The sequence below is a fragment of the Paroedura picta genome, chromosome 11 (genome assembly GCF_049243985.1).
Source record: "Paroedura picta isolate Pp20150507F chromosome 11, Ppicta_v3.0, whole genome shotgun sequence".
NCBI lineage: Eukaryota > Metazoa > Chordata > Lepidosauria > Squamata > Gekkonidae > Paroedura > Paroedura picta.
Genome location: NC_135379.1, coordinates 8,804,342 through 8,832,176, shown reverse-complemented (window position 1 = coordinate 8,832,176; position 27,835 = coordinate 8,804,342). Strand labels below are relative to the sequence as shown.

The following is a 27,835-nucleotide window of genomic DNA, read 5'->3' as shown; positions in this document are numbered from 1 at the left end:
CCTCGTTGTTCATTTGCGTTTTCTCTCACCTCTCCCCACCCCCGTTCCGCCCTTCCCTCCTCACAGCTGAGCACACGGATCCCAATTCATGGAGATTTGCCATCCACGTACAGCGAGGCCAAACTGGTGTCTCACACGTACCAGTCCGTCAAGCAGCAGCTGCATAAAGCATTTCAGAAAGCGGGCCTGGGTGGCTGGGTGAAAAAGCCCCCCGAGCAAGACCAGTTTCTACTAACAGTTTGAACCATCTGGCTTCTCTGCCTCGTGGCCCCCCTTGTGACCCCCTCACCCAGACTGGAACGAAGGACGGGGGCTCTGCCGGAGTCTAACGATGCAGCCTAGGACTTACCTCCACAAGAGTCTCTCTGCTTGGGACTCCCAGGCTGGGAACTACATTCAATAGGAGACGCGTTCTGATTAATGCACTGAACCCGGACCGGACTTTGGGGGAATTGCTTTGACGTATCCATCCCTTTCTCAAGGATGTACAAGCCCAGGTTACAAAAATGACCTTCACTGTTCGTTCCTTGTTTGTAGCACATTATAGATCGCCGTAATTATCCAAGTGGCACCTGCGTTTCAGGCGACAGCAGGTCCTACTTCTGGCTAAAAGAGAAAAATACACTATTTTGTCGTCGTCGTCCCCCTTTCATCATTAGTGCAATAATTACCATTGGAGGAGGAAAGATTTTTCTAGTAGCAGACCATGCAAGTATTTCAAGAACCAGTAAAAGGCCAGCGTTTGCACAGATCCGCAAGAGGAAAGTGTTATATATGTAAGGGAAGAGGGTGGCGTCATTCAGATATGGGAACTCCAGGAAAGAGAAATGTAGAAAATATAAATATAACTAAGCCGCTCTTGATTCTATTATGAGTCTGTGAGTACCCAAAAAAAAAATCTGCATCTTGATAGCCACATAGGTTCGGGGCCATCCCTTGAAGGCTGCACAAACCAGCCTAAGATCAGGGTGTATAGAAGCACAATGTATACCTGGGGCATACAGTTCAGAGACACTGGCACAGAGCGCCTAGTCTCCAAAACTGCAGCCCCTGTTACTGCTCCTCACAATTACTGGCCTAGAAGAAAGCTGTTAACTTACCCCGGAATGAGAAGGCTCAAAACCAGAGGCCACAAGAGCACACGAGCAGCTTTGAGAAACTCTCAAAAGCACAGTCAAAAGCAGCATAGAGTGTTGAAGGGCTGTAACATTTTGGAAAAGGGAGTTGCAGGATTTATTGACTGGTGGGGATCATCCAGTCCTTGAGCTTCCGTTATCTCGGCCAGGACGGGGAAGGGGGGGGGAGTGATCCTTGACCAGCATACGATAGGGCTAGGAGAGCACTTGAAATCACAGAAATGAGTGTAGAAAGATCCTACATTCCTACATTACTTTTTCCAAACACAATATCAATTTACTTTTTTTAAAAAGCACAAAAATAGTAGATTAGCCCTTGCAGCTGTGAAGCTAGGCTTCAGTGGTCAATGCCTTCTACTGTCTTGGAAGCTGAATGTTAGGATATGGAGAGAATTTCTAGTCTAGGAGAGGGGATATGATAGCCTGAGGACCTGTTATCCCTTCTTGAGAAGCACAATATGGTATGCGCCATCGCACACCCATCTAGCTGCCTCTCTAGGGTTGCTGCTTTCCTGGGCCTATTCTGCACACAATAGATAATGCACTTTTGATACACTTTAGAAGTAGATTTTCCTGTTCTGCACAGGAAAATCCAGCTGCCAAAGCACATTGAAAGTGCATTATCCTATGTGTGCGGAATGGACCCTGGTGTTCTCCTGGAGTTGCCACTGAAAACAGAGATCAATTTCACTGAGGAAAATGGTTGCTTTGAAGAGTGGACATTAGGGCATTATACCCCTGCTGAGGTCCCTCCCTCCCCATCTCTCCCTAGGCTCCACCCCCCCCCCAAATCTCCAGGAATTTCCCAACCCGGAGCTGGCAACTGTATACCTCTCACTACCAGTCAAAACTGTGAGAAACACGCAGAAGTAGGGATGTGTGCCTCGGTCACTTCAGCGATCACTGAAGGCTGAGGCAGCGTGTAGGAGTCCAGCGCCACGGTGCGGAGAGCAGGGGCAGCAGTGCCGCCCCCGCCGCCCCTGCTCTCCTCACCATAGCGCTAGCCTCCTACGCGCCTCTTCGGGCTTCAGTTATCGCCGAGGCAGCTGAGCCGAGCCAAGGTGCACATCCCTACACAGAAGCATTCTGTTGGATCTATACCAGGGGTAGTCAACCTGTGGTCCTCCAGATGTTCATGGACTACAATTCCCATGAGCCCCTGCCAGCGTTTGCTGGCAGGGGCTCGTGGGAATTGTAGTCCATGAACATCTGGAGGACCACAGGTTGACTACCCCTGATCTAGACCACAGATTCCCAGTGGCAATTCTCATGGATATTGTGGCTGAAAGATAGGCAAACACTTCTTTCTCTGCGCAAATATATTTTATACAGACTTGTGTGATATGTGAACCGGTCTTCTGATTTGGCCCAGAAGCAACTTCACTTTTGAGACAGTGCCCCAAGGGGGAAAGTTACTGAAAATCTAAACAACTTCAGAATTAGCCCCTATCCACACTTAAATTTGGGTTTTGATATACTTTGGGTTAATTTTCAAACGACAGGATTTGCGGGTATCTAACTCCTGTTTTCTTTTTATCCTCATGGTCTTCATGAAATGTGTATATGCTAACAAGCTGCTACCACTCTGTGGTCTGTTTTAGTGTTTCTTCTTAGGTCTGTCCAACTGAGTTTCTTTTCAAATAAAAGCTCATTGCTCATTCTGCCCCTGCTGCTCCTCCCCTCTCCCAGATTTCCTTAATGCTCTAAACCACTTTTTTTTGCCAATAAAGCTAGCTGTTCTTTATAGAAGATTTGGAGAGCCATATTCAGTGAATACATTTCTTTATTGATGCCCCCAATAGTAATAGCTACAGCATATTGATGAGATTTCTTTTTTTTAGATGATAAAATTACAAGATGTATCTATAGTGTCTTGTATCAAAGAAAACTATTGTGATAAACTAGACTTTTTAAAATTAGATAACAAGAGACAACGCATACACCCGCCCTGTATTAGAATTGTTTTCAACAATCAATACATTCCATATTAACTACCAAAAATATTTCTTAGAGTAGAAAAAGCGAGAGAGAATGAGTTGAGTGGCTTCCAGTTAGGAATGGAAAAGGAGGACATATTTCAGAAGCACATGCCTCGGTTCTAACAGGAGCTAGACCTTTCATAAAGCCACGCATGTATTTGACCCTGGAAACTAAAATTCTAGATGGCGTGTGGAGAAGGTTGCCAATTGCCAGATGGTGAATGGAGATCTCCCAGAATTACAACTCATCTCCAGGTGACATTATACCCCATTGAGATCTCATCCCTCCCCAGCTTCCTCCGCTCGTGTCTCCAAGAATTTCCCAACTCAGAATTGGCAGCCTTATGTGTAGGTGAACGTAATGAGGAGATGAAGGCTTTGGGCACAATTCAGAGAAGTCCTAGGCTGCAAGCCTCATTTTCCTGGGAGTCAGCCCTAGTGAATAAAATAGGACTTAACTTCTGGGATTTGCTCTCTTAAGTCTCGTTGAAAAGAATGGGATGGACAGGCTTGTATTCCCCGGACAGGCCCAAGGCATAACTCAGAGCCGGACAATTGCATTGTTCAAGTAGAACTACTGCATCTTCGAATGCTTCCCCACTGAACAAATTAAACCCCCCTCTACATAGAAAAAATAGCATATCAGACAGAAAGCACGGCTGAAGCACTTCTCCCTGACATACTAACTTCCCACAAATAAGGGGAAACATTGGTTTTAAGCAGGGAAACATTCAGTCAACCTCACACAGATTCATGCAGTCTCGTCTGAGGACAGCTCTACCGTCTTGGTGTTTCTGATTATGTGTCTCTGGTTGAGAACTCCAGTGAATGCAGTGAGCAGAGCTCTGTGCATGCATGTGTGCGTCAACTGATGCACAGGCGCCTGCACCTCCCCTCCCCCCCCAGCTGTGTTGGCCTGGAACGGCCAATTTGGACGCCAAACTCTTCTTCCTAGCATTGTTTCAGCACAAAAAAATGCCTGTGGGAGAGACAGGAGACCTTCATTTACAGCAGCCATTCAGAGCCCAAGTGAGCTCTGCTTTATTTTTTTTAGCAGCCACATTTGCTGTGGAGTCATGAGAAACTCAAGTGACATCCAGGTTAGAACCTGGGCCCAGCTGTTAAAGCATTAAGCCAGGGGTAGTCAAACTGCGGCCCTCCAGATGTCCATGGACTACAATTCCCAGGAGCCCCCTGCCAGCGAATGCTGGCAGGGGGCTCCTGGGAATTGTAGTCCATGGACATCTGGAGGGCCGCAGTTTGACTACCCCTGCATTAAGCTTTCAGCCTCGCTTACCTAACAAGATTGGTAGGAGGAGAAAATAAAGGCCGGGCTTCACACACAGGTTCTAGGGCCAAACTGTTAGCGAGGTCACATTAAAACTTTAGTTGTTGCCATTTTATGCCTGATCCCAGAGTTGCTTTTATTACCAGAAAGAAATATTTTTAACATCTGCTTGGGACCCTTCAGGAATGCCTCAGTTCTTTTCCTCATGCAAAGAAGTCTAATGTCGTGAGGTTGCTAAAGTAGACCAGCGTCCTGTGGGACTTTCAACAGTTCCTTGGGGCTTGAAAGGCAGAGTTCTACCAGGCTTAGGGCTGAGGCCTAACAAGAGCTGGCATCGGCCCCTCCAGCTGCATTCACATCTACCAGCTGGCTCCCTGGGGAAATCACATTACGCCCACCCCAATCCCAGACTAGGGGTTTTTTTATGAGCAATGTTAGACTTTAACTTATTCTGAAATTTTAATTTCAACCTGTCTTGAGATTGTATTTTAGTATTTTGCGTAAATTTAGATAGGCTGCTATCTGCCCTGAGTCACCTGAGACAGGACGGAATACAAATTTGAAGAATGAATAAATAAATAAATCCTCCAGAGCTCACATAACAGCTCCATTGTTTGGCAACCCAAGGCAAAATTCAGAGACCCTCATTCCTTCCTTTAGCAGCCATGGTTCTAAGTTGGCTTTGACTCTGAGCCCCATCCCTACAAAAGCTGAAAGGAAAAGTTTGGTGGGTACACCAAGGAATACGCCCCAGAAGAAGAAATGGTTTGGCTGGAGCTCCAGTGCAATCCTTGGGATGGCCACCTGTCTTACACAAAATAGCAAACATCAAGAGGATGCTCAGGACAGCGATCTTCTCCAATTATTGATTATTTGTAATAACTTAATTGTCTCCTTTTCACCCCCTGGGATCACCTGTGGGCAGAGCAGTCTATCATTGTGGAAAGACGCGGTTGGTTTAGAGAGATGGCAAACGTTGAGTGTCAACAAAACAAGCTGATGGAGATCATCTCCTGTCATTAAAGCAGTGGTTCTCAACCTGGGAGTTGGGACCCCTTTGGGGGTCAAACGACTCTTTCACAGGGGTCGCGGCAGGGCGAGCAGCTTGGCCGGGGGTGCGTCATCCACACAACAGCCTTGCGGGGTAGATCAAGATAGAGCGTTCGTCTGTCTGGAGCAGCGGAAAACAGCGAGATGGGCATGGTGGGACAAGAGGCAGAACTGAACTGAGAACCCGGGAAAAACCCAATTTATATACAATCATGAACAATGGCTCTTCGCACCATTGGTCAGTTTCGGTTTAATTGCTGTGAAAGAACCCTTGCATAATTTTATGGTTGGGGGTCACCACAACATGAGGAACTGCATTAAAGGGTCGCGGCATTAGGAAGGTTGAGAACCACTGCGTTAAAGACGGTGCAAGAGCAATCCATAAAAATAGCAACTAGTCCAGATCCTGCGAGCCTTGCTGTGGGCTCTGTTTGATAACCGCATTGGAAGCATAGCTCAGACGTGGTTTTGGCCTCCAGAGTTGAGTCCAGCCCTAAATTCATTCCCCCCTTCAGTGCCTTGAGGCATTAGGCTAGAACCCGGTGCTGGCACTCAACCCACATGTCCTGAAACGAGGGGAAATGACTCGGCAGGAATTCAGAAGGGGAAACCATGTACATAGCGAGCATGAGTGAATGGCAATACCGTACGAATGGGTGTACATTTGTAAGATTTGTACAAAGACACACAAAAAATAAATAAATCTGAATTTACAGATGTAAATTTGCTGCTAAGTTCTGTAAATTGCACTTCAGTGATACCTGATAAGTGAATGTTTCTGTTATCAGTGAATAAAATGCCCAGAAAAATTGTCCTTTTTTTTACTGGTTGCTGACTTTTCTTCATCCTGATCCCCAAACCGAGAGGAGTTAGTTATGCTAGCAAAATGTCTACCATGTTTGAAATGTGCAGGAAGCAGGGGGTGGGGAAGTCCAAGAAACAGTCTCCTTCCCAGGGAAAAAGAGAAGGCATGGAAGAGAAGAAACAAGTTGCTATCACAGTCCTTGAGAAGATCTCTCCTTTGGCCAAGTTCAGCTGAAGCTGCACAGCTGAAGAACGGGAAGTAATTCCCCATGACAGGACTCTTTCATTTTTCATGTATGCCAAGTGTGTTGAGGGACATCTATGGCTCTCCAGCCAAGGAAGCCTGTTCACCTTCCAAAGAGCTACTCCTGGGAGTGGTCCACAGGAAAGTTCAAAGGCCTGCTCTTCAGTCAAGTAAAAGTTAATTGGCAGCAAACTGCGGGTATCTCAGATCAGTGTAGCAGTGCTATCACACAAGTAAAAACCTACACAGGAACTCTTACAACACATTTAACTTTAACAGTAAAGATGCTACCCTGAGGAACTACTCATGACCTGTGAAGGCACGGATGGGGCTGTGTCTCAAGGGGACAGCCGTTTTGTAAGTAGAAAGTCCCCATCTTAATCTTTGGTACCTCCAGTTACACAGTTCAGAAAGGGGGTGACCTAAAAGGCCTCCAGCCATGGTTAGCCACTGAAGATGTCATGTGTGTTCGTATGACCTGGATCCTCAGAAGGGTTTCTTCATGCTCTCCCTGAATGGTATCTCCCGACTCTCATTCACACGTAAGAACCAATTCTGCAATGATTTAAATCAGGGGTAGTCAACCTGTGGTCCTCCAGATGTTCATGGACTACAATTCTCATGAGCCCCTGCCAGCGTTTGCTGGCAGAGGCTCATGGGAATTGTAGTCCGTGAACATCTGGAAGACTACAGGTTGACTACCCCTGATTTAAATGAAATCCACATTTGTTGTCACTACACATTAAGCCTGACAGCACTGTGCTTAAGAGAAAAGTGGATGGCCCTTGTGTAGCCGGAAGCATCAAACCCAGGTCTCCAGTGGGGAAGACAGAGGTCTCTGTTTAAGAGGAAAGTCCAGGTATACAGAAAATTATTGCTTTGTATATTAACCAAAAGAAGGGGGGAATTCTAATCAGGACTAATAAGGTTTGCTGCTTTCAGAATGCTTATTTGGGTAGGAAAGCAGCATAGTAATGCTTTCAATAAATATGCTCCAGAAGGGAAGGGAATGTTGAGGGCAACTGAGCATCAGTTATAAGGGGGAAGGGGAACCCTCTTAATCTACTTCTTAGAATTAAATCCTGGATTCCCACATCTCTCACTTAATTCCTGATTGGCCCCCAGCCTGTTACTACATGTAACAGAAAAGTGGCTGGCCCCTACTGAACAGCCAACCTAAGTCAGGGGTGTGCATAACAAAATTCTCAAGCCACACTAACCACACTAAGAGCATGTGCTGATGTTTTTCTTTGATTCTACTGATCCTTAGAACCTCTTGGGGCGCAGAGTGGTAAGGCAGCGGACACGCAGTCTGAAAGCTTTGCTCATGAGGCTAGGAGTTCGATCCCAGCAGCTGGCTCAAGGTTGACTCAGCCTTCCATCCTTCCGAGGTCGGTAAAATGAGGACCCAGCTTGCTGGGGGGTAAACGGTCATGACTGGGGAAGGCACTGGCAAACCACCCCGTATTGAGTCTGCCATGAAAACGCTGGAGGGCGTCACCCCAAGGGTCAGACATGACTCGGTGCTTGCACAGGGGATACCTTTACCTTTAGCTTTACTGATCCTTAGAAGAGAGGAACACAATCGTCTTTGGAGACAAGCCACAGAGAGACGCCATTTTCTTTTCCTCCCTCTTTCAGGAGGGTGGAGCCCATTCGTTCTATGCAACTCCTATAGCTGGGAAGATAGAAAGCTGGGAGCACATTATTTAGGGGCTCTTAGAATTCACCCCCGTGGTGCAACTTGCTTGAGGCGTGGGAGTTGTTGACAGGATAGGCAGTACTCACTCCACTGCGATTTTGGTGTCCCTTGGTGGAAAAACAGCCACTCCAACCCTTCGACAACAACAAAAAAGACCCATGGAGAATATTGAAAGGGAAATTACAATGGCAGGGGGTGGCTGATTCAGGGGCTGATAGAATTACTCCTCTTGGCTAAATTTGCTTGAAACTGGGGGGTTCTTTAGAGAACAGGGAGCACTTGCTCTGTCCTCTGTATGAAAAGCAACAACTATTCCCACTCTCCCCTGAAAAATCATTGTAGGAAATAATGGCAGACCAATGGAAAAGTACAGGGGTCCTACAAAGGAAGTCTCTGTGGTTTTCAGAAAAGAAACAAACAGTCCACAACAACGAAGGATGGCGAATGCCAAGTTTTCAGTGGAAAGGTTAATTTTTATTGTCCGTCACTGCAAGAGTGGAACAATGCTTAAAAGGCTGCGGCCAAAATCAAACCCCTTTGTTCAATCCACTTGAAAATTAGGGAGTACTTAAATGGCAGATAAGATTGTATTCTATGTGGCGTTGGTGTCATTATGAACACCTTCGTATACATTCCCCATTGAAAACAGTCAGGGTGCTGGAAATGACAGACTTGAATCCCAAACTGGTAGGGTTCTATCGAAAAATAAGCAATCATGATTTAAAAAAAATACCCTCCCCAAAGTTGGATCCAAAATTATAATGATTTTGTTTCTTGCTCCATACCCCTAAGCAGGTCACGCACAGACAAGGTAAGGCTCTCCCGTACTTGGAGGACTTTCTAGATATACAGAAAAATATATCTTTTAAAATGAATCAAAAAGAAGACTGTGTATAGTGCAGAGAGACTTGCATGCTGACCTCAGTGGAGCATCAGGGAAAGGGCTTGAGTCCCTGAAAGCTTATTGAATGCTGGAGGGGGAGATTTGGAGGGGGAGGTTAGAATTGGATTTCCAAATTGCTCCTTGCTTCTTCGTGGGCACCCCCCTGGCTGGTTCATTTTTTTTTTCTTTGGGAGTTGAAGTTTTAGAATTATTTCCATTTGCTGCAAACCTTTTGGCTTTTCTTTTTCTTTCTTTTTTCGTTCCACGCATCTCGAGAATCCCCCTTGACTGAGTACCTAGGAGCAGAATACGACTGCAAGGAAACAATGGGAATTGTCCAGCGAGACCTTTCTGCCCCTTCCCTTTCCGCTCTGGCACAAATAGGCTGCGGGCTGTAATCAAACATCTCAGGACACCCTTCTGATGGGGGGGGGGATCTAGTTTGTGTTTTGCTCCCCTTCCAAATATTGCCATTGTCAAAGAGAAAGAACGCCCGGCCTATTTTTAATCAGAGATGTATTGATTGATGATTACGGGCGCTCTGCGCAGTTCCTTCTGAGCTACAATACATCCTTCTTTTTAAGTTTTCTTGCTAAGACATTCCGTGCTGGTGCCGTTGGGGATCTACACAGGAGGATAAGCTCTTTCTACATGTCTTCTGCCCCGAGCTTCTCTTTTCACCCAACAGCAGCTGAAGCGTGAAAAAACGCACACCGGAAAAATTGATTCTTAATCCTTCGACATTTAAGACTGCGTCTAACACTCTCTTTTTATTTTCCACATGCAAAATGGCATGTAGGAAAGGTCCCAGGGAATGGTCTGCATTTTCATTGCAGAGGAAGTCCCACGTGTGGAGGTCCCCTGGGACAGGAAGTGCTTAGGAAATGGCGGCCTGTGAGCCCCTCGGATGGAGGCCTTCAAAGAAACTTCTAGGCTGCCGTCAAAGGAACTCATCGGCCGCCATCTCCTCAGCCGTTCCTGTTGTGCACGTCTAAAAGGGAGGAGGTTTTGCCATTTTATGGCACTTCCAAGTTTATTATGGCACAAGCTTCTGAGAGCCATCACCAGACCAGAAGGATTAATGCCCCTGGCACCATTATCCAGGGTCCTGTTGGTGCTGAGACGTACAAAGAGGTCCTGTTCAGAAGTTAGATGCTGCCTATGCATTTATACATTTGTTTGTAAGAAAGAGCCAAGGTGTTCTCACTTTACAAATGAACCCAGAGACTTGTAGCTGGATAAATGTGAGGTTTATATTACACATTCAGGTTTAGATGCATTGACTGTGGCATGAGATTGCTCAACATGCATACAAACAAGAGGCGATTGACACGGTGCGTGGATTGCATGTGCGTTCACTTTAATTTGGGAACAGGGCCCCTCACACACAGGCATCCTATTTAGAGCACAATGGGGAAGCCATTCAACTGTTAGTGTAGTGGTTAGGAGTGCGGATTTCTAATCTGGCGAGCCGGGTTTGATTCCCCACTCCCCCACATGCAACCAGCTGGGTGACCTTGGGCTCGCCACAGCCCTGATAAAGCTGTTCTGACCAAGCAGGAATATCAGGGCTCTCTCAGCCTCACCCACCTCACAGGGTGTCTGTTGTAGGGAGAGGAAAGGGAAGACAATTGTAAACGGCTTTGAGACTCCTTTGGGTAGAGAAAAGCGGCATATAAAAACCAACTCTTCTTCTTCTTCAGTAATATCAGGGCTCTCTCAGCCTCACCTGCCTCACAGGGTGGCTGTTGTGGGGAGAGGAAAGGGAAGGTGATTGTAAGCCTCTTTGAGACTCCTTCGGGTACAGAAAAGCAGCATATAACCAACTCTTCTTCTTCTTCAGTAATATCAGGGCTCTCTCAGCCTCACCTGCCTCACAGGGTGGCTGCTGTGGGGAGAGGAAAGGGAAGGTGATTGTAAGCCTCTTTGAGACTCCTTCGGGTACAGAAAAGCAGCATATAACCAACTCTTCTTCTTCTTCAGTAATATCAGGGCTCTCTCAGCCTCACCTGCCTCACAGGGTGGCTGTTGTGGGGAGAGGAAAGGGAAGGTGATTGTAAGCCTCTTTGAGACTCCTTCGGGTACAGAAAAGCAGCATATAACCAACTCTTCTTCTTCTTCAGTAATCTCAGGTCTCTCTCAGCCTTACCCACCTCACCCAACTCTTCTTCATGTCCAGTTGCTAAAGGTACCTGGCATTTATTAAAGAAATATAGGTAAAGCCTTTACCAAGAATGCAGTTTAGCCATTGTTTTCCACAGAAATAATTCAGTGACAGCTACGCTTCCATATTTTGAATGATGAAAATTAAAAAAAAAAATACCAAGCAGTCATTTGGGTGAAGCATATGCATGGCTTCTGTATTTCTAAATCTTGTTTGCTCAAAAGATAAACACCAGATTTATATTTGAACCGCACTTCGCAGGCATACACCCACACACTCATGCGAACAGGACTCACGCGCACACTATCACATTCATTCCGATATCGAGAACAGATTGGTGCAAGAAAAGGATCTGCTGCTCCATTTGCAGAGGAAAATGGGCTTCTGCTAAACTGAATGTGTCCTTCAAAACCCACTAAAGGCTTGCTGAAATGAAACAATAAAAGTAGGTTGAGAATTCTAAAAACAGGTTCAAAGGGTGAGACTGCACTACGCAGAGATACCGCTGAAAATGGGAGCCCTGTGTCAAGTTTTCCCGATCTCTTAGCAAGGAGGGTCATTGTGATGTCACCATACTGATCTCTCTCATCATTGCCCATTGTTTGCAGTACATACAAACACACACAGTGTAGGTTTTTTTCCCTGGGTCTAGAAGAAGAGTGCACAAGAAAGCTCTTCTCTTGAATAAAGCATTGTTGGCCTTAAAATTGTTGAGCCCCCGGACTCAAAACTTTGTTCTGTTGCTCCAGACCAACATGGCGACCCACCTGAATCTATTTTCTGGTTTGGTAGGACATGGGGTAAGATTGTTTCCAGAGTCTCCCTGATGCTCAAGTCAATATATGAAGAAGAAGAAGAAGAAGAAGAAGAAGAAGAAGAAGAAGAAGAAGAAGAAGAAGAAGAAGAAGAAGAAGAAGAAGAAGAGTTGGTTCTTATATGCCGCTTTTCTCTACCCGAAGGAGTCTCAAAGCGGCTTACAGTCGCCTTCCCATTCCTCTCCCCACAACAGACACCCTGTGAGGTGGGTGAGGCTGAGAGAGCCCTGATATCACTCCTTGATCAGAACAGCTTTATCAGTGCTTTGATGAGCCCAAGGTCACCCAGCTGGCTGCATGTGGGGGAGTGCAGAATCGAACCTGGCTCATCAGATTAGAAGTCCACACTCCTAACCACTACACCAAGCTGGTTCTTGGTGTAGAGCAGGGGTAGTCAAACTGCGGCCCTCCAGATGTCCATGGACTACAATTCCCAGTAGCCCCCTGCCAGCATTCGCTGGCAGGGGGCTCCTGGGAATTGTAGTCCATGGACATCTGGAGGGCCGCAGTTTGACTACCCCTGGTGTAGAGCATGTTCAACTTTATGAAAGCTATTTTGTACAAGGTGTTCTTGATTTCTTTTAAACCAGAGGTCCTGAAGATCAGATCCGGAACCATCTGGATTCAAAATGTGCCCCTCCCCACACACACAACCAATTAACTATGGCCTCTCCTCTAAACATTTTTTACCACTGGAGATCCTGGAAGGTGTGCTTCTGGGAGCCCAAAGAATTATTACCTTTTTAAAAGTGGGATGTTTTGCTACAGCTGTTAGTTCTTCCCCAATAAACATTTGCAGTCCAGTGACATGCAAGCATCTTGTCAGCCCAAAGCTTGGCTTGATAAGTAATGTGGCCTTGGAGAATGGGGATTAATAATCATCGGCTTCCCTGTGCTGAAATAGTTCTGCATGAATACCCTGTTCAGGCCAGCTTCCCAGGTAATTAAATCCCTCCTTGGTGCACTTTATGTTCTATTTTATCAACTCTCTTCATGGACTTGAATGCTTCCATTAGGCAATTTCAAATTTTGTTTCTCCCCTATGAGAAAAGATTCAGCCTGCCACTTCTAACTGGAGAACTTTCAGGCCTCTCACAATGCGGTCATCCTGCAGCCCCCTGTCAATCTCAATGCCATGACAATGAGATCCAATCATAGAGTTGGAAGGAACCTCCAGGGTCATCAAGTCCAACCGGCTGCATAATGCATGGAACTCACAACTACCTGCCTACTCACAGTGAACCCAATTCCATGTCCAGATAATGCCCCCCCCCCAGCACCTAATCCCTGGCCAGTCTGGTCTGGAGGAAATTCGCCTTCTGACCTCAAAGTGGCAACTAGCATTTCCCTGGGCACACAAGAAAGGGCCACAAGAGCCAGACATCAACGCAATCCTTCTGCCCACCCACTTACAATCTGCCTAAGTTCACAGAATCAGTTAGGCTGAGAGCACAAGGTCACCCAGCTAGATTCTGTGGCAGAGTCAGGGGTTGGACCTGGGACTCCCAGATCCTAATCCGACACTCTAAACACTAGACCATGCTGGCAACATCCTGGATATCCTAGAGCTATCTTTTGCCACTTCCGGGTTGTGCAAGGAAGTGATGTAACATCCTAGATATCCTAGAACTACCTTTTGCCACTTTTGTGCAAGGAAGTGATGTAACTTCCTAGATATCCTAGAGCTACCTTTTGTCACTTCCGGGTTGTGCAAGGAAGTGATGTAACAATGTTCTGTTCTTTCTCACTGTCACAGCAGACAACAAAACTGGCAAACGGGCGACATCCTCAGGAGGTCTCTCCTCTTACCAGGAGGAGAGTGAGGGAGCCATGGGAAGATGCCAAGGGCGCGCAAGGCTGCCATCTAAAATCTGTTCCCTGACAGAGAAATCCTGCCACTTTGGACGGTTTGCTTGCTAACCTCCACAAGATCTCCTGGAATGACCGCTGATGTCCAGATGACAGAGATCTCTGTGTCAGTACATCCTGTGGAGGTCCCCAATCCCATCTCTCCATATCCCACCTCCAAATCTCCAGGAGTTTCCCAGCTCACAACCCTCACAGGTAGCCCTAAGAAGCCCAGGGACCTGTTGGGATGTTCAGTGTCACATATCTGTTGATGCACATAGATATGCACATAGACTGAGAGACCGCCTCCCTGCCTATACCCCCAGAAGAGCTCTATGCTCTGCCACCTCCAACTGGCTACGGATCCTTGGCCCTAAAAAGGCACGTCGGACCTCAACAAGGGCCAGGGCCTTTTCAGTCCTGGCCCCCACCTGGTGGAAAGAGCTCCCCGAAGAGATCAGGGCCCTGCCGGAACTTCCACAATTCCGCAGGGCCTGCAAAAAGGAGCTCTTCCACCAGGCATTTGCTTGAGGCCGACTGAGCCATAACACCTACAGGTGCCACCCCCCCTCCCAGACTGAGGGACCGAACCTACTGTTACTGTTGAAGTTATTGTTGAAGTGCCATTCTAATTGTTCTAATTGTTCCAGTTGATGGGTTGTTGTTATTGTTACACTGTTATATTGATTTTGATAGTGTTCTATGTGAATGTTCAAAAATGTTTTATGTAAACCGGCCAGAGCCGTAGGGAAGGGCGGTATAAAAATATAAATGAATGAATGAATGAATGAATGAATGAATGAATGAATGAATGAATGAATGAATGAAATGTTGATGCTCACGCTCCTCAAATCAGTCTCTCCATCCTGTGCTCTGAATACAAACAAGATGCCTTCCCTGGCAGTTTCTTTGTGGCTCGTGGCTGCTTCCAAAAGCTCTGGGGCTGGCAGGGGTCCAGATGAATCAGTACGTTTCAGGGCAAAATGCTGCTTGGGGATCTTCCGGGCAGATCTCTGCTCTGGCCTCCTGCGTTCCCCTTACATGCTTACTGGCCTTCTTGTGCCTGGAGGCGAAGCAAGGCAGAGATGTCAAGGCCGGCATGTCAGCCTGAGAACAGAATGTTACCTTGCAGCGAAAAGAGCCATGAAAGGAGTCAGAGGGATCTCTGCTTCATGCCGCCCGTTTTAGATAGGCTTAAACGAAGTCAAACCATTGGGTTCCTTTGCCGGCACCGAACTGTACTTAAAGATGGTCTCTGGCATGGCGCCTGAGCAGCTGAAAGAATTAAATTGGGGGAAGGCTAGTTTTTAGCTGGCCACTTACTGATTAAGAGGACCTTCGCTACCCTAGAAGAGATTTATATTATTATATCCCATTTTATTGTAAGACATCCTGAGCCCTTCTGGGGAATGGTGGGGTAGCAATCAAATCAAATAATCGATAAAATATATGGAGGAGCATGCTCAGGGAAGAGGAGGAGGAGGAGGAGGAAGAAGAAGAAGAAGAAGAAGAAGAAAAGCAGTTTCTTTAATCCCATTTTTCCTTACCAGAAGCAGCTTACAATCACCTTCCTTCCTCACCCCACAACAGACACCCTGAGAGATAGGTGAAGTTCAGAGAGTTCTGAGTGAGCTGTGACTGGCCCAAGGTCATCCAGCAAATTCTGGCAGGGGCTCATGGGAATCGTAGTCCACAAACATCTGGAGGACCACTGGTTGACTACCCCTGACTCCACCTTCCAAACTGGCCATTTTCTCCAGGCGAGCTGACTTCGGTCGCTTGGAGATCAGCTCATGGCTCTCCAGACGCCATGTGGGGGTTGGCAGGCCTATAAGTGGCCCCTCCGTACATTACAGGCCTAGAAACAGTATGAGAGCTCATTTGATGCTTTCTAACCGCTGCCCGACACAGCCTAAAATAATTGTGAGGATCTTCTGGGGAGTGCTTCTTATGTCCCGTTTCGAAGAGCCTGGAAGGACAGAAGACCTTTCCTTCCATTCCCCTGTCACAATTGAACTCCTCCCTCCCAAAGCTTCGTTTAACTGTGCCTGAAAGGCGGCTAAAGAACTTGGGGGTGACTTAAATCTTGGAAGATGCATGGGAAGAAGGGGTAAAGTGCTTCCTTCCCCGGCAGCCCCATCTTCACGAGGTACCCCCGTGAAGCCGTCGGTCGTCCCCACACATGGAAATTATCAGGATCTGCTTGTTTGCCAGTCTCCTGCAAGGCTCTTTCTGTATTATCCCTTGTCAATGCCCTTCGTCATTCGGTGTGAGCAGACCCGGGAAAGTGAACTGGCTGCAGCTCGTCTTATTGCTTTGCATTGCTTGCTCGTTTGTGTCGCCTAACTGCCAGTTTTCTCTTGGGAGGGTGGCGCTGGGGGAGAGGGGGGCTGGCGGACGTTATCGGTGAGGCTGGCCTGGAGTCGGTCTCACACGAATGAGGTCATGTGCACCCAGCCTCAAAAGCAGTTTGTGCACTTTTCCTGAGAACAAGGGGGGCGGGGTGTGTGGGGTTATCTCAGTCGGCGTATTGCCTCACAAATCAGCATGGGCAAGAAAAATCACGAGCTTTGTGTCGCTACCTCGATAAACAGCTTCTGCTGGTGATGCCAAGCGTGTTCATGGAGAAAGTCAATAGGGATCTGACAGAAAGGAGGGCCCAGATTGGCTGTCGGGGGACCTGACGTTTTCGTAGAGGTCAACCTGCAGTTCCGCTTGGCCCAGTCTGAGACTGAGGAGAAAAATTAGCTGTACATGGAACAGGGAAACAAAATCCATATGGAAAGCAGAGGGAGGCTTCCAGGGGGAAGCCAGCTGCGCATAGCTGCCAACCTGGTGGAAAAAAGTCTTGAGAGCAGAAATTAATTGCCAGCTGTTCCTAGAAGCTCCGCTCGCCTCTGTCACCTTCACGGTCCTCACCTCCCATTTTCTCCAGCGCTGCTCCTTGCGGTCTCTAGACATTTCCTTGGACATCCTGAATAAGCCGGCTTCTGAAGATGCAAACAGCTGGCAACCCCACAAAAATGCATCAGTTCCTCCACTGAGTCAGGTTTGTCCCGCCCAGAGTTTCCCAGCCTGTCCTGTCCAGCTTTGTAGGCCTCATTTTATCGGTGACCCCTCTTTCCCTGGGCGTGTCTGGAAATGCGTTTTGCTTCACAAGTAGTCCCTTGGTGGCGCAGCCTACCCAGTATAAGGGCTTCACAGGTCAAGAGCAGATGAGTCAAACATGCTCGGTGCATCCATCATGTGTGAAGCGAAACAAGAGGCATGTGATGCATCTTTGACGTTCAACTTTTTGAAAATTATCTGCTCATGCCCCCATTATTGTACCTAGATAAACACTTGGGAAAGCTGATAAAATGGCTTTTGGCGAGCCATCAGTTGGGTCTTGTGGTTTTAATAAAATAAGAAATAATAATTTTATTTAGGAAAACGACCTCTGGAGAACTGCCGCCATTTTAAGTTGACAATATAGACCCTGCTGAACCAACAGGCTGTTAGTACAGACAACTTCCGGTTATCCGAATTCCTTGTGCAAGACCCCAGCTGATGACATAACAAAGACTACATCAAAGTCTGGACAACTGAAGCTTGTTCAGGTTTTTCAGTGTCCTTTTGCGCCCAAGTTGCTTAGATTAGGTTTTAAAAAAACATTCAAAGCCGTTCCCTGCACAGAAGACATTTCAAACCCAAAAGAACGATCGGTTCTTTCACTTTTCCTGTGTGTTTTCCCTTAATCTAAGCGTGGCATTCTGAGACTCAGTCTTGTGTCATGGTCTGATTATTCCCAGAAAGAATTAAATGGGAAGTGGCAGAGGAGGGGCGCTAAAAGTATTCCCAGGAAGTACTTTCGTTTTTACCAAAGCGTCCCTGTTCTGTTGTGTTTGTCCAAAACAGCTTGTCAAGATGCAGTTAGCCTAATTTACAAACACCCAGCAGGACAACTGAATAGGGGCTGGAACAGAAATGATGACCTCCTTACACTTCAAACAGGCAAAATAACTCTTTCCCTGGACCGCACTGACAAGCCGCTCAGATGAGACTTAGAAGTCACCTATTAAACGTCTTATGGGCAACCCATTTCTCTATCCATCCATCTGACCTACAGAACAGTCTTTGCTCATTGGGGGAGAAAAACGTGAACGGAGGCGTAAAGTTGCCAGATCCTGGGAAACTCCTGGAGATCTGAGGCACAGTGCCACCCTCCAAAGGATCCTGTAAAGGCCAGCCCACCCTCCAAAGCAGTGGTCCCCAACCTGCGGGCCGGGCCGCGGCTCCCTCTCCCCGCCCCCGCCCCGCAGTAAAAACCTTCCCAGGCAGCAAGCTTGCAGCCCGGGAAGCTTCTTACTGTGGGAGGGCGGAGAGAGGGAATCAGGGCCGGGCTGTGCCCGGGCTGCGCCCAATGCCTTGCCGGTCCCCAGCCACAGAAAGGTTGGGGACCACTGCTCCAAAGGATCCATTGTCTCTAGGGGAGCTGATCTCTGGAGATGAGTTATAATTCCAGGGGGCCCCCACCTGGAGGCCGGCATCCCTAGTTCTGCAGGGCAGTTTGTATTGCAATATTTGACTGCCTCTTAGAATCATAGAGTTGGAAGGGGCCATACAGGCCATCTCAGCCAACCCCCTGTTCTACACAGGGGGTCTCAATGGTCTTGGTCATTGAAAGATCAATTGTAAGAGTGGGAGATCTCTGAGTGCCACCTGGAGGTTGGTGGTCCTGATTGTTGGGATCACTTTTTAATCTAGACAAGCCCCCAGGAAGTGGAAATATGATTTGTCTCAGAACCTGACTAAGAGTTGCCTGACATCACAGCTCAAAAAGAAAAGCAAAACCCCATGTGGGAAGAGCTCTGTCCTGTTGATGACATCATCAGTCCACGCCCCCCACAAAAAGGTAGTCAATCAGTCTTTTGGCAGTAGCTTTTTTGTGGCTCTAGAAAATCCCTGTCAGCAGCCCCGGAGTCCTCACACAGTCAACACTATAATGCTCACACATTTCTTACATGACTGCTTCTTAACAGACGCATATTAGACAGCCATAAAAACTCAACTTTTCCCCTCTCTCGCTTGCGTGAATGTCATAATTTATGGCCGCAAACGCGCAGATTTGGCTGTGGCAGGTCCCCTGATTCATTGGCCATCAGTGTTCCCTCTCTTGGAACAGAATGACTGCCAGGTTTCCTTGGTACAGGATTTTATATTTTGGATTTTGTTGCAGAGCATAACTTCATTGTTTTTTTTCTTTCTTAAAAGATGTCTGCGGGGAACAATCCGCAGAGGAAGTCATTTACTAGTTCTGTAATCTGAGCAATCCTGCTAAGGCTGGTATAAATCCCAGAAAGACGTGCCAGATGGATGGCCACACTCTAGCAAAGAGATGACCAGATTTGTTTGAAACACGTTCTTGATTTTGTCTACATGGTAGCTCCTTTGGTGATTTCTTGTCCTGGGTCTGTAGAGCAAGCTTTCGCAACCAGGATGGGAGTTAATTTATATATGTGTGTGTGTGTGTGTGTGTGTGTATTATATATTAAAAATATTTATTGAGTGATAGGACCATATATGGTCATGTCAACCCACTCACCCCTCCCAAAATGACCATTGTTGGGCCTGGAGGAGGTGGGAAGGGGAGGGGCCTGGGTGGGCGTGTCCACAGCTATGCTTCCCGACCAGGTTCTGCCCAATTATGCCACTTCTGGGCTTTCTCGAAGCCTGAAGAATGTTTCTGGGGTTTCTTGATGGTAAACAAATTGAGAAAGGCTGCTGTAGAGGCCAGTGTGATGCTGGGGTATGTGTGTGTGTGTGTGTTTTGTGTGGTTATGAGAACAAGTTTGCTATAAATCAGGACCTCACTGCATTCTACAAATACAGACTGGCATTGGTGGAGCTCAGGAACCCCACCAGCTTCCAGGTAGGACCTGAAGAGCCCAAGGTTCTATAGCTCATCTCCCTTTGAGAAATGGCTGCTTTGGAGAGTGGACACCATAGCATTCTACTCCACTGAAGTCCCTCTCCACTCCAAATCCCAACCCCTCCTCTCCTGTCTCGACCCCCAAAGTCTCCTGGTATTTAACAGCCCAGAGTTGGCAAACAGTGCTCCGACCTGACCCATTGAAGAAGTGGAAGCCACCTTGGACCCAGCAGAAGGAGAGGAGCATTCTGACAGCTACTCTAGCAAAGCCACAGCTGGCCCAGCAGTTGTAGCAGAGAACACTGGTTGCCACTCCATGCCCATCCATGGTGATGGAGCATGCCCACAGCTGGTAGGGATCTCCCAAGTGGGTCGGAAGGAGTGAATTTGCAGCAGTGTGGGTGGGATTCCCCCCATGTGAGTATTGTAGGTTTCCACTTGTCTATATACTATTTCTCAAGTATGATCGTCCCATCTGTGGATAACTAAATCCATGGATTGGGGCTATGCTTACCCAAAATAGATTCTTCTGCAAACTTGGGGGAAGTATTAGGTTGGCAGGGAAATGCAATATTTTTAAAAACGTTAAGGGGTTAAATTTCCCCCCCTCCCCCATAAAAGACTGTTCTATACAGAAGCTTATCATACTTTATAACAAGGCTTTTAAACAGTGAGTATTCATCTTATCTTCTTTTACCCTCCTTACCCCCTTTGAAACAATGCATAGGTAAACCATGGATGCCTTCCTGCAGACCTTCATGTGGACATGAGAATGGGCTTGCCCTTTGGAAACATGAGAATACGGCTGTGAGCAGTGTGGGCGGTATCAAGAAGTGAACAGATCAATCAGCCTAAAGGCATCCCAGAGTTTCGCCTCTGAACCGCCTCATGATCTGCAAGCATGTATACCAGGGCAGTAACTACCGGTATGGTATGGACCACACCAGGAGGCTCCATTCATTACAATGCACCTGCATGTCATAAGGCTGGGACCTGAACATGCTGCCGGCATAACAACAGCATGTTCAGGTTTCCTGCACACAGCAGCTGCTGCGGCCGCCGTGACCGCTGCTGGCTACATCTTTCCTGAACTTGGCTTTTTTAGGCAATAGCAGAGGAAGAACTTGGCCAGCCAGGCAGCGGGAGATGATACTCGTCCATGAGTTTACAGGGCAGGATTTAATGAACTGTGAGAGTCAAGGGAGGATGTCAGGGTCTGAGGTCAGCAGTATGGTTCGGAGGCTTCTTCTGTAAACTTCTTGTCTAATTTCTTTCAGCTCGTTCTTATACACTTTGGGGGACCAAGCTGAACTCAGCATTTAAGTTGCTGTTCTGTTATTCCAATAGAAACGTTCCATGGTTTGCAATTAATGGCGGAATTTATGCAGGGAAATCAAGACCTGGAAATAGACTCGGAATATTCTGAGTCTGAAGACCTGGCAAGTCTCTTATTTTAAAAGGAAACTTGAGTGTCCGGATGGAATGTAAGAGCTTAGGGGACATTGGCCAGATCTTCTTTAAAGGTAAAGGTATCCCCTGTGCAAGCACCGGGTCATGTCTGACCCTTGGGGTAACGCCCTCTAGTGTTTTCATGGCAGACTCAATACGGGATGGTTTGCCAGTGCCTTCCCCAGTCATTACCATTTACCCCCCAGCAAGTTGGGTACTCATTTTACCGACCTCGGAAGGATGTAAGGCTGAATCAACCTTGAGCCAGCTGCTGGGATTGAACTCCCAGCCTCATGGACAGACATATTCAGACAGCATTTCTGCTGCCTTACCACTCTGCGCCACAAGAGGCTCAGATCTTCATTGCGAGATGTCAAAAAAACATAGTATTCTAGTTCACATGGCTCAGAATGAAAGTGGCACCATGCCCATTGAGGTCTCACAGTGCCACATAACAAAAAATGTGTCCAAAAGATCTCCTCCTTCTTTGTTCCATACCCACATTTGCTGGCAGGGGCTCATGGGAATTTGCAGTGATACTGAAGTATCTTCCATAGTTTAGCAATTTGATATCGTTTGCTCGCATTTGGCTGTTTATATTGTTGCATTGTATGGTTTTAGCATTCCGTGTAGCCTGAAAATTCAGTCTGCTGCCTTGAACTTTAGAAGAAGTAATAAAAATAACTGATTAAAAGGTATGGAATTCCTGTTTTGTTTGTTTTTGGTTTTAAGCACACCTGACAGAGAAAGACTAGTACCTTATAGAGCCAAAAAGGTATAAAATTTGTAAGCCAGAGTACATCATCCGAGTAATCAAATATAGTCTCATAATTTTAAAAAAACTGACATCTGACTCTGCCCCCTAGTGGAAATTAAAACTAAGAACACCTTTATAGAAAGATATTCTCTGATTCCACAGTTATGATTTGCCAGCATGTTTTCACCACGTCGGATTCTAAATGTAGACTCCGAATCTGTGCCTGGCATTCTGCATCTGTTGTTTTCTCCCATCACTAGTCAGGGCTCCAATTGCAGTACATGTTCTACATTTTCATCAGGAGAGTGGGAGGTCCCGCCTCCCATGTCTGAGCATGTGCAATAACGCATCTGCACTGTAACGCAATCAGAAAGTTTTTAATCACATGCCCCTCATCCCTCGATTCTAGTGGCACTCAAATCACCCAAGCAGGGAGGGGGGCATTCTTGTTGGTGCACACTCAATTACCACACATGCATGAAGACAAAAGTACACCAGTTGTCATTACACAACTGTTTACCTGCACGAAAGTTAGGAAGTTCTGTGTTACACCTTAAAACATGAAGGTAAAGGGCATTTAGATGCTGGAGGGGGAGATGGGAGAGGAAAAGGGAGGAATGTGGAGTCCTAGTTTTTGACTTAATGTTAACTTTCTGGAGCGTTCCCAGAAAGCGGGCACTATTGTTCTCGCAAATTCACGTTGTAACACAATGACATTAAAAATAACATTTTAATAGAAAGGGGAGAGGAGGAGGGTGGAGAGAGTCAGTGGACTTGATACATATCTATCATGACATAATTTGAGGCGGGAATAGAGGAGTAAGCAGACTCTGAGAATTCTTAAACCACACTGCAAACAAGGACTGCATTCAGATCTGATCCTTAAGAGCCTGATTTTTGTCTAAAAGGTTTGCTATTCCACGGGACTTTGCAGACGGCCTCTGCAGCATGTTTTTCACAACTGAAGAAATAGTCTCTGTAGAAAAATCTCCACAATTGGGGGGGGGGGCAATGGTGTAATCTGTCAGAGATCAAAACAGGGTGGAGAGGAGAGAACAGACGGATGAATTCAGATATCCGAGACAGGAAGTGTAACACAAAACAGTTGGGATCAAGAAGCCTGTCCGTGAAAACATTTAAGGAAACCGCCCTTTCAATCAACATGACAAGTATTTTCAACAACCTTCCGGAGATAAGAGGCGACTTTCGAGCACAAAAACAAGATGCTGACATGTGCTTTTGTGACAGAATGTGGTCATGTGGATTGGAGGCACATATAATGAACCCAGAGCAGAGGTACATTTCTCCCCACACACACAAATACCCTCTCTCTCACACACACACACACACACACACACACACACAAATACACCAGACGGGTTTCCTCTTATCGGCTGTTCCTACTGAATCTTCAAACTGAACCAGAAACAAAATAAGAAAGCAGTTAAGGGAGCCGGAGTTGTGTCTGGAGGAAACCAAGGCCATTTCATTCATTACCACGCCCCTTTTACATTTCTGGTGATAGATCCAAGGCAGAACCAAGAGGGCAATGGAGAGAGGTTAGTGGGGGGCAGCAAGCAGACCAGGAACGTTGTAGTCCAAAAGACACCACAGAGGTACCTTCCCAAGAGACCTGGTAGGCCGGGAAAACTCAAAGACCCCTAAAGCCTGAAGTCTCCTGAATATTCAATGAAGGAATCAGTGATTTGACTTTTGAGTGAGAGGCATCACAAGTGAGATCTACCCCTATGCATGGGGGGGGGGGATTATCCATGTTAGAAAACTCAGGCAGAGGCCAAATTCAAAATGAAACAAAAATGATTAGATAGAAAAACAAAAATGGTCTAGAAGATGCATGGTCTACATCAGGGGTAGTCAACCTGTGGTCCTCCAGATGTCCGTGGACTACAATTCCCATGAGCCCCTGCCAGCATTTTCTGGCAGGGGCTCATGGGAATTGTAGTCCATGAACATCTAGAGGGCCACAGGTTGACTACCCCTGGTCTACATGTTCTCTCACCTGGTAGCCCAATAAATAAGGAATTGGCGCTTCACGCCCAGTGCTCCAGGGATCTTTGCTTCCCCCCTGTCCTGAAGGTGGAACGAAAGAGAGCCAGCTTGGTGTAGTGGTTAGGAGTGCGGACTTCTAATCTGGCGAGCTGGGTTTGATTCCCCACTCCCCCACATGAAGCCGGCTGGGTCACCTTGGGCTTGCCACAGCACTGATAAAACTGTTCTGACCGAGCAGTGATATCAGGGCTCTCTCAGCCTCACCTCCCTCACAGGGTGTCTGTTGTGGGGAGAGGAATGGGAAGGCGACTGTAAGCCGCTTTGAGACTCTTTGTGGTAGAGAAAAGCGGCATATAAGAACCAACTCCTCTTCGTCTTCTAAACAACACAACATATTGCAGCCGTGCTGACAAAGGCAGCCCTGCGTGAAGCCCCCTGCCCCAGCCCACCTCCCCTGCAATATCGAACACAACTTCCCCAGTATCGTGCCACCATTTTTGCTGTGTGTTTCTCTACCAGATGCAAATGGCAAAGCCTGAAAAGAAACTGTTGACAGATTGCACGGAGAAGGAACTCAGCTCCAGACCGCCATTTTCGAAGAACGTGAAAGGGAGGGGAGGGGAGGGGAGGGGAGGGGAGGGGAGGGGAGGGGAGGGGAGGGGGTGCTGCCTGAGAACACTTGCCTGGATCCCAGCCATGATGCAGATGTGGCCCACCTCAGCATTTCCTCAAGTTTGGGGACCTCAGTTGGGACTCAGGTGCAATCTGCTTCCTGGTGCTTGATTACCTTACTTGATTGGACCTGTTTTGGGTTTTCTTGTTTAAAGGGAGCCAGGCTAGATTTGTTGAAGAGAAACACACCAGGGGCTGACGGCCGACTGCCTCGATAGACAAGCACAGCACCAAGAACAGATGTTTTGTCACCTCCGCAGTGCCGGCCTGCCAGCAGACTTGCTATTCCGGAGTGGAGACAAGAGGCAATGCCAAATTTCTCAGGGTTAAGAGAGATGAAGCAGGCGATGGCAGAAAGGAGGAGGCCGCCTAACGCTGCAGCAGAAACTGAGCTCATGGGGAGACAGGAGGAAAGGCTCTGACCGAAGTTCCCCAACAGTTCCCTCTTGACTAACCCATCTCTCATTTCATACATTCATGCATTCCCTTCCAAACAAAGGAAGGAACAAACTGGAAAAGGGCCGTTCAAGATAGCAGAAAGCAAGAGAGAGCAACAAGCAGTCAGATCAAATATAAAACTGCCATCCAAACGTTCCAATCGTCAAAGTCAAACATTTTGCAATAGAAGAGAGTTGTATTGACAGAGTCCATCAATCACATTCTCGGTTTGAAGGCTTGGAAAGAACATTCTTGTTTCTGTAGAAGCAGCCCCCTTTGCCCTCTGTTCCTCTCTTTCTTGGAGCTATCTCCATGGGTCAAACTAGATGAGCCCACCGTAGGGACGCACCAACTTTGTACAGCCTGGACTTTTACTTATGAAAATGCTTTGGGAGCTTGATGCTGCTGAGGACTGCAGCACCCGAGGCTGAGAGACTCCTGCCTGCACCCTAGGGCCATTTTCAAGAGCTGAAACGTTCAGTTCTTGAAAAATCCTTTGTGTCCACAGATGACAGGAGGGAATCCAAGACATCTTGGTCACCCAGATGTTCTCAAAGGCCCCATTTGCTCCCTATTCCTGGAAAGCCTTCTGCTCTTCGCTTTTTACACTAACCTATTTCACATAATCAACATTTATTAAGTATTTCTCCAAAGCTTTAGCAATAGCTGGAGCAGGAGGAAAATGCACTGCGGCTCAAATTAAATTGGCCCCAAGTTCTAAGACGCCATTTATGCTCCAGATGATGTGCTCGTTTTGAAACATGTTTCGAAAAACATCTGAGCCGTAACTTTACCAAGTGAGGTAATCCTCTTATTCCTAAAAAAAAATTAAAACGCCGGGCTCAAGGGGTAAAACATTTGACTGCGAGTGGCTTATAATACAAATGCTTCTCGGTCTCGGTATTAAAAGGCCACGAAGCCATCCCCTAGCAACGCAGGAGGCCTCAAAACGCCATTGCCCAAGACCATAGCAGAGAAAAAGCTAAGCAAGTTAGGGAGTGTGGCTTAAGGGTACAAGCTCTGCAGGGCTGTAGTTCAGTGGCAGAGCATCGGCTTTGCACGCAGAAGGTCCCAAGTTCAATCCCCGGTATCTCCAGTGAAAAAGATCAGGTCGCAGGTGGTGTGATAGCCCAGCGTTTGTCAACTGTTGAGAAACTGCTGAAACGTTCTTCAGGATTCGAGAAACCCCCGAAGTGGCATGCTTGTCCAGAATATGGTTGGGAAGCAGAGCTGGGGACACACCCACCTGGGGTCCCTCCCCTTCCCACCTCCTCTGACCATCAATGGCCATTTGGGGAAGTGGGGCAGGTGAACATGACCATATATGGTCATAGCACTCAATAAATGTTTAACACATTTATATTAACTCCTACCCATTTGGGAAACCCTTCCAGGGCTATCACGAAACCCTGGCTAAGAATGCCTGGGATAGACCTATACCACTCTGACTAGACAATAGCGACTAGAAGCGGAAGCAAACAGGAGGGAACCTAGGTAAGATGAACCCTCTCTCCCTTAGCAGATTGTCTGTAGGATCCAACCCACCACTAATACTTAGCATTTGTGGATGGCTCTTGGCTACCGGACGTGCCACACACAGGCTACCTTCCAGTAATCCTTAAAGGCCTAACTTCAATGGTCCAAGCTAGCCTTCTCTCAACAAACCTCACAAGCTAAGCAGCATCAGCCGTCGCTAGTGTTTGCATGCGAGACCATAGAATCATAGTTGGAAGGGGCCATACAGGCCATCTAGTCCAACCCCCTGCTCAACGCAGGATCATAGAATCATAGAATCATAGAGTTGGAAGGGGCCATACAGGCCATCTAGTCCAACCCCCTGCTCAATGCAGGATCAGCCCTAAGCATCCTAAAGCATCCAAGAAAAGTGTGTATCCAACCTTTGCTTGAAGACTGCCAGTGAGGGGGAGCTCACCACCTCCTTAGGCAGCCTATTCCACTGCTGAACTACTCTGACTGTGAAAAAGTTTTCCTGATATCTAGCCTATATCGTTGTACTTGAAGTTTAAACCCATTACTGCATGTCCTCTCCTCTGCAGCCAACAGAAACAGCATCCTGCCCTCCTCCAAGTGACAACCTTTCAAATACTTAAAGAGGGCTATCATGTCCCCTCTCAACCTCCTTTTCTCCAGGCTGAACATTCCCAAGTCCCTCAACCTATCTTCATAGGGCTTGGTCCCTTGGCCTCAGATCATCACTTTCTAGCCCTGGTCTCTAGGAATCTACTTGCAGTTGCCCCAAGGCAACCGATTGGCCACTGTGTGAAACCAGATGTTGCGCTTACACATGAATACACAAAGCTGCCTTATCCTGAATCCAACCCTTGGTCCATCAAAGTCGGTATTGTTCATTCAGACTGGGAGCGGCTCTCCAAGGTCTCAGACTGAGCTCTTTCACATGGCCCACTTGAAGAATCCACTGGCCTGATCCCCAAATTTCGGACGGGTATTGAGGGGCAACGGTGGCCAAGGCAAAAGGATTCAGGCATGGGGCTCTGCAACAGGGTTGCTACCCATGCGAAGAAACGAGGCACATCTGCGTAGCAAAACAGAATCCAGAAATGTGTTTCTGACAGCAAGGCTGTGAACCCAAGTACATGAAAGCTCTAACCGACCGTAGGAAAAAAAGAATGTCGCACCAGTCTAATTCTATCTCCTCTGTGGCTT

The 27,835-nt window shown here is 47.2% G+C and overlaps 1 protein-coding gene across 2 annotated transcripts in view; it reads left to right on the top strand.

Moving 5' to 3' along the window:
• ADARB2 (adenosine deaminase RNA specific B2 (inactive)) overlaps positions 1 to 4,250 on the top strand; it is a 315,856-nt gene extending 311,606 nt beyond the window's left edge. For both annotated transcript variants that reach the window (XM_077303289.1, XM_077303288.1), the window contains 2 exons: positions 67 to 2,242; positions 2,360 to 4,250. In XM_077303289.1, the coding sequence (XP_077159404.1) occupies positions 67 to 243 (177 nt within the window). In that variant the 3' untranslated portion in view covers positions 244 to 2,242; positions 2,360 to 4,250. The remainder of the gene's footprint in view (positions 1 to 66; positions 2,243 to 2,359) is intronic.
• Positions 4,251 to 27,835: the final 23,585 nt, after the last annotated feature.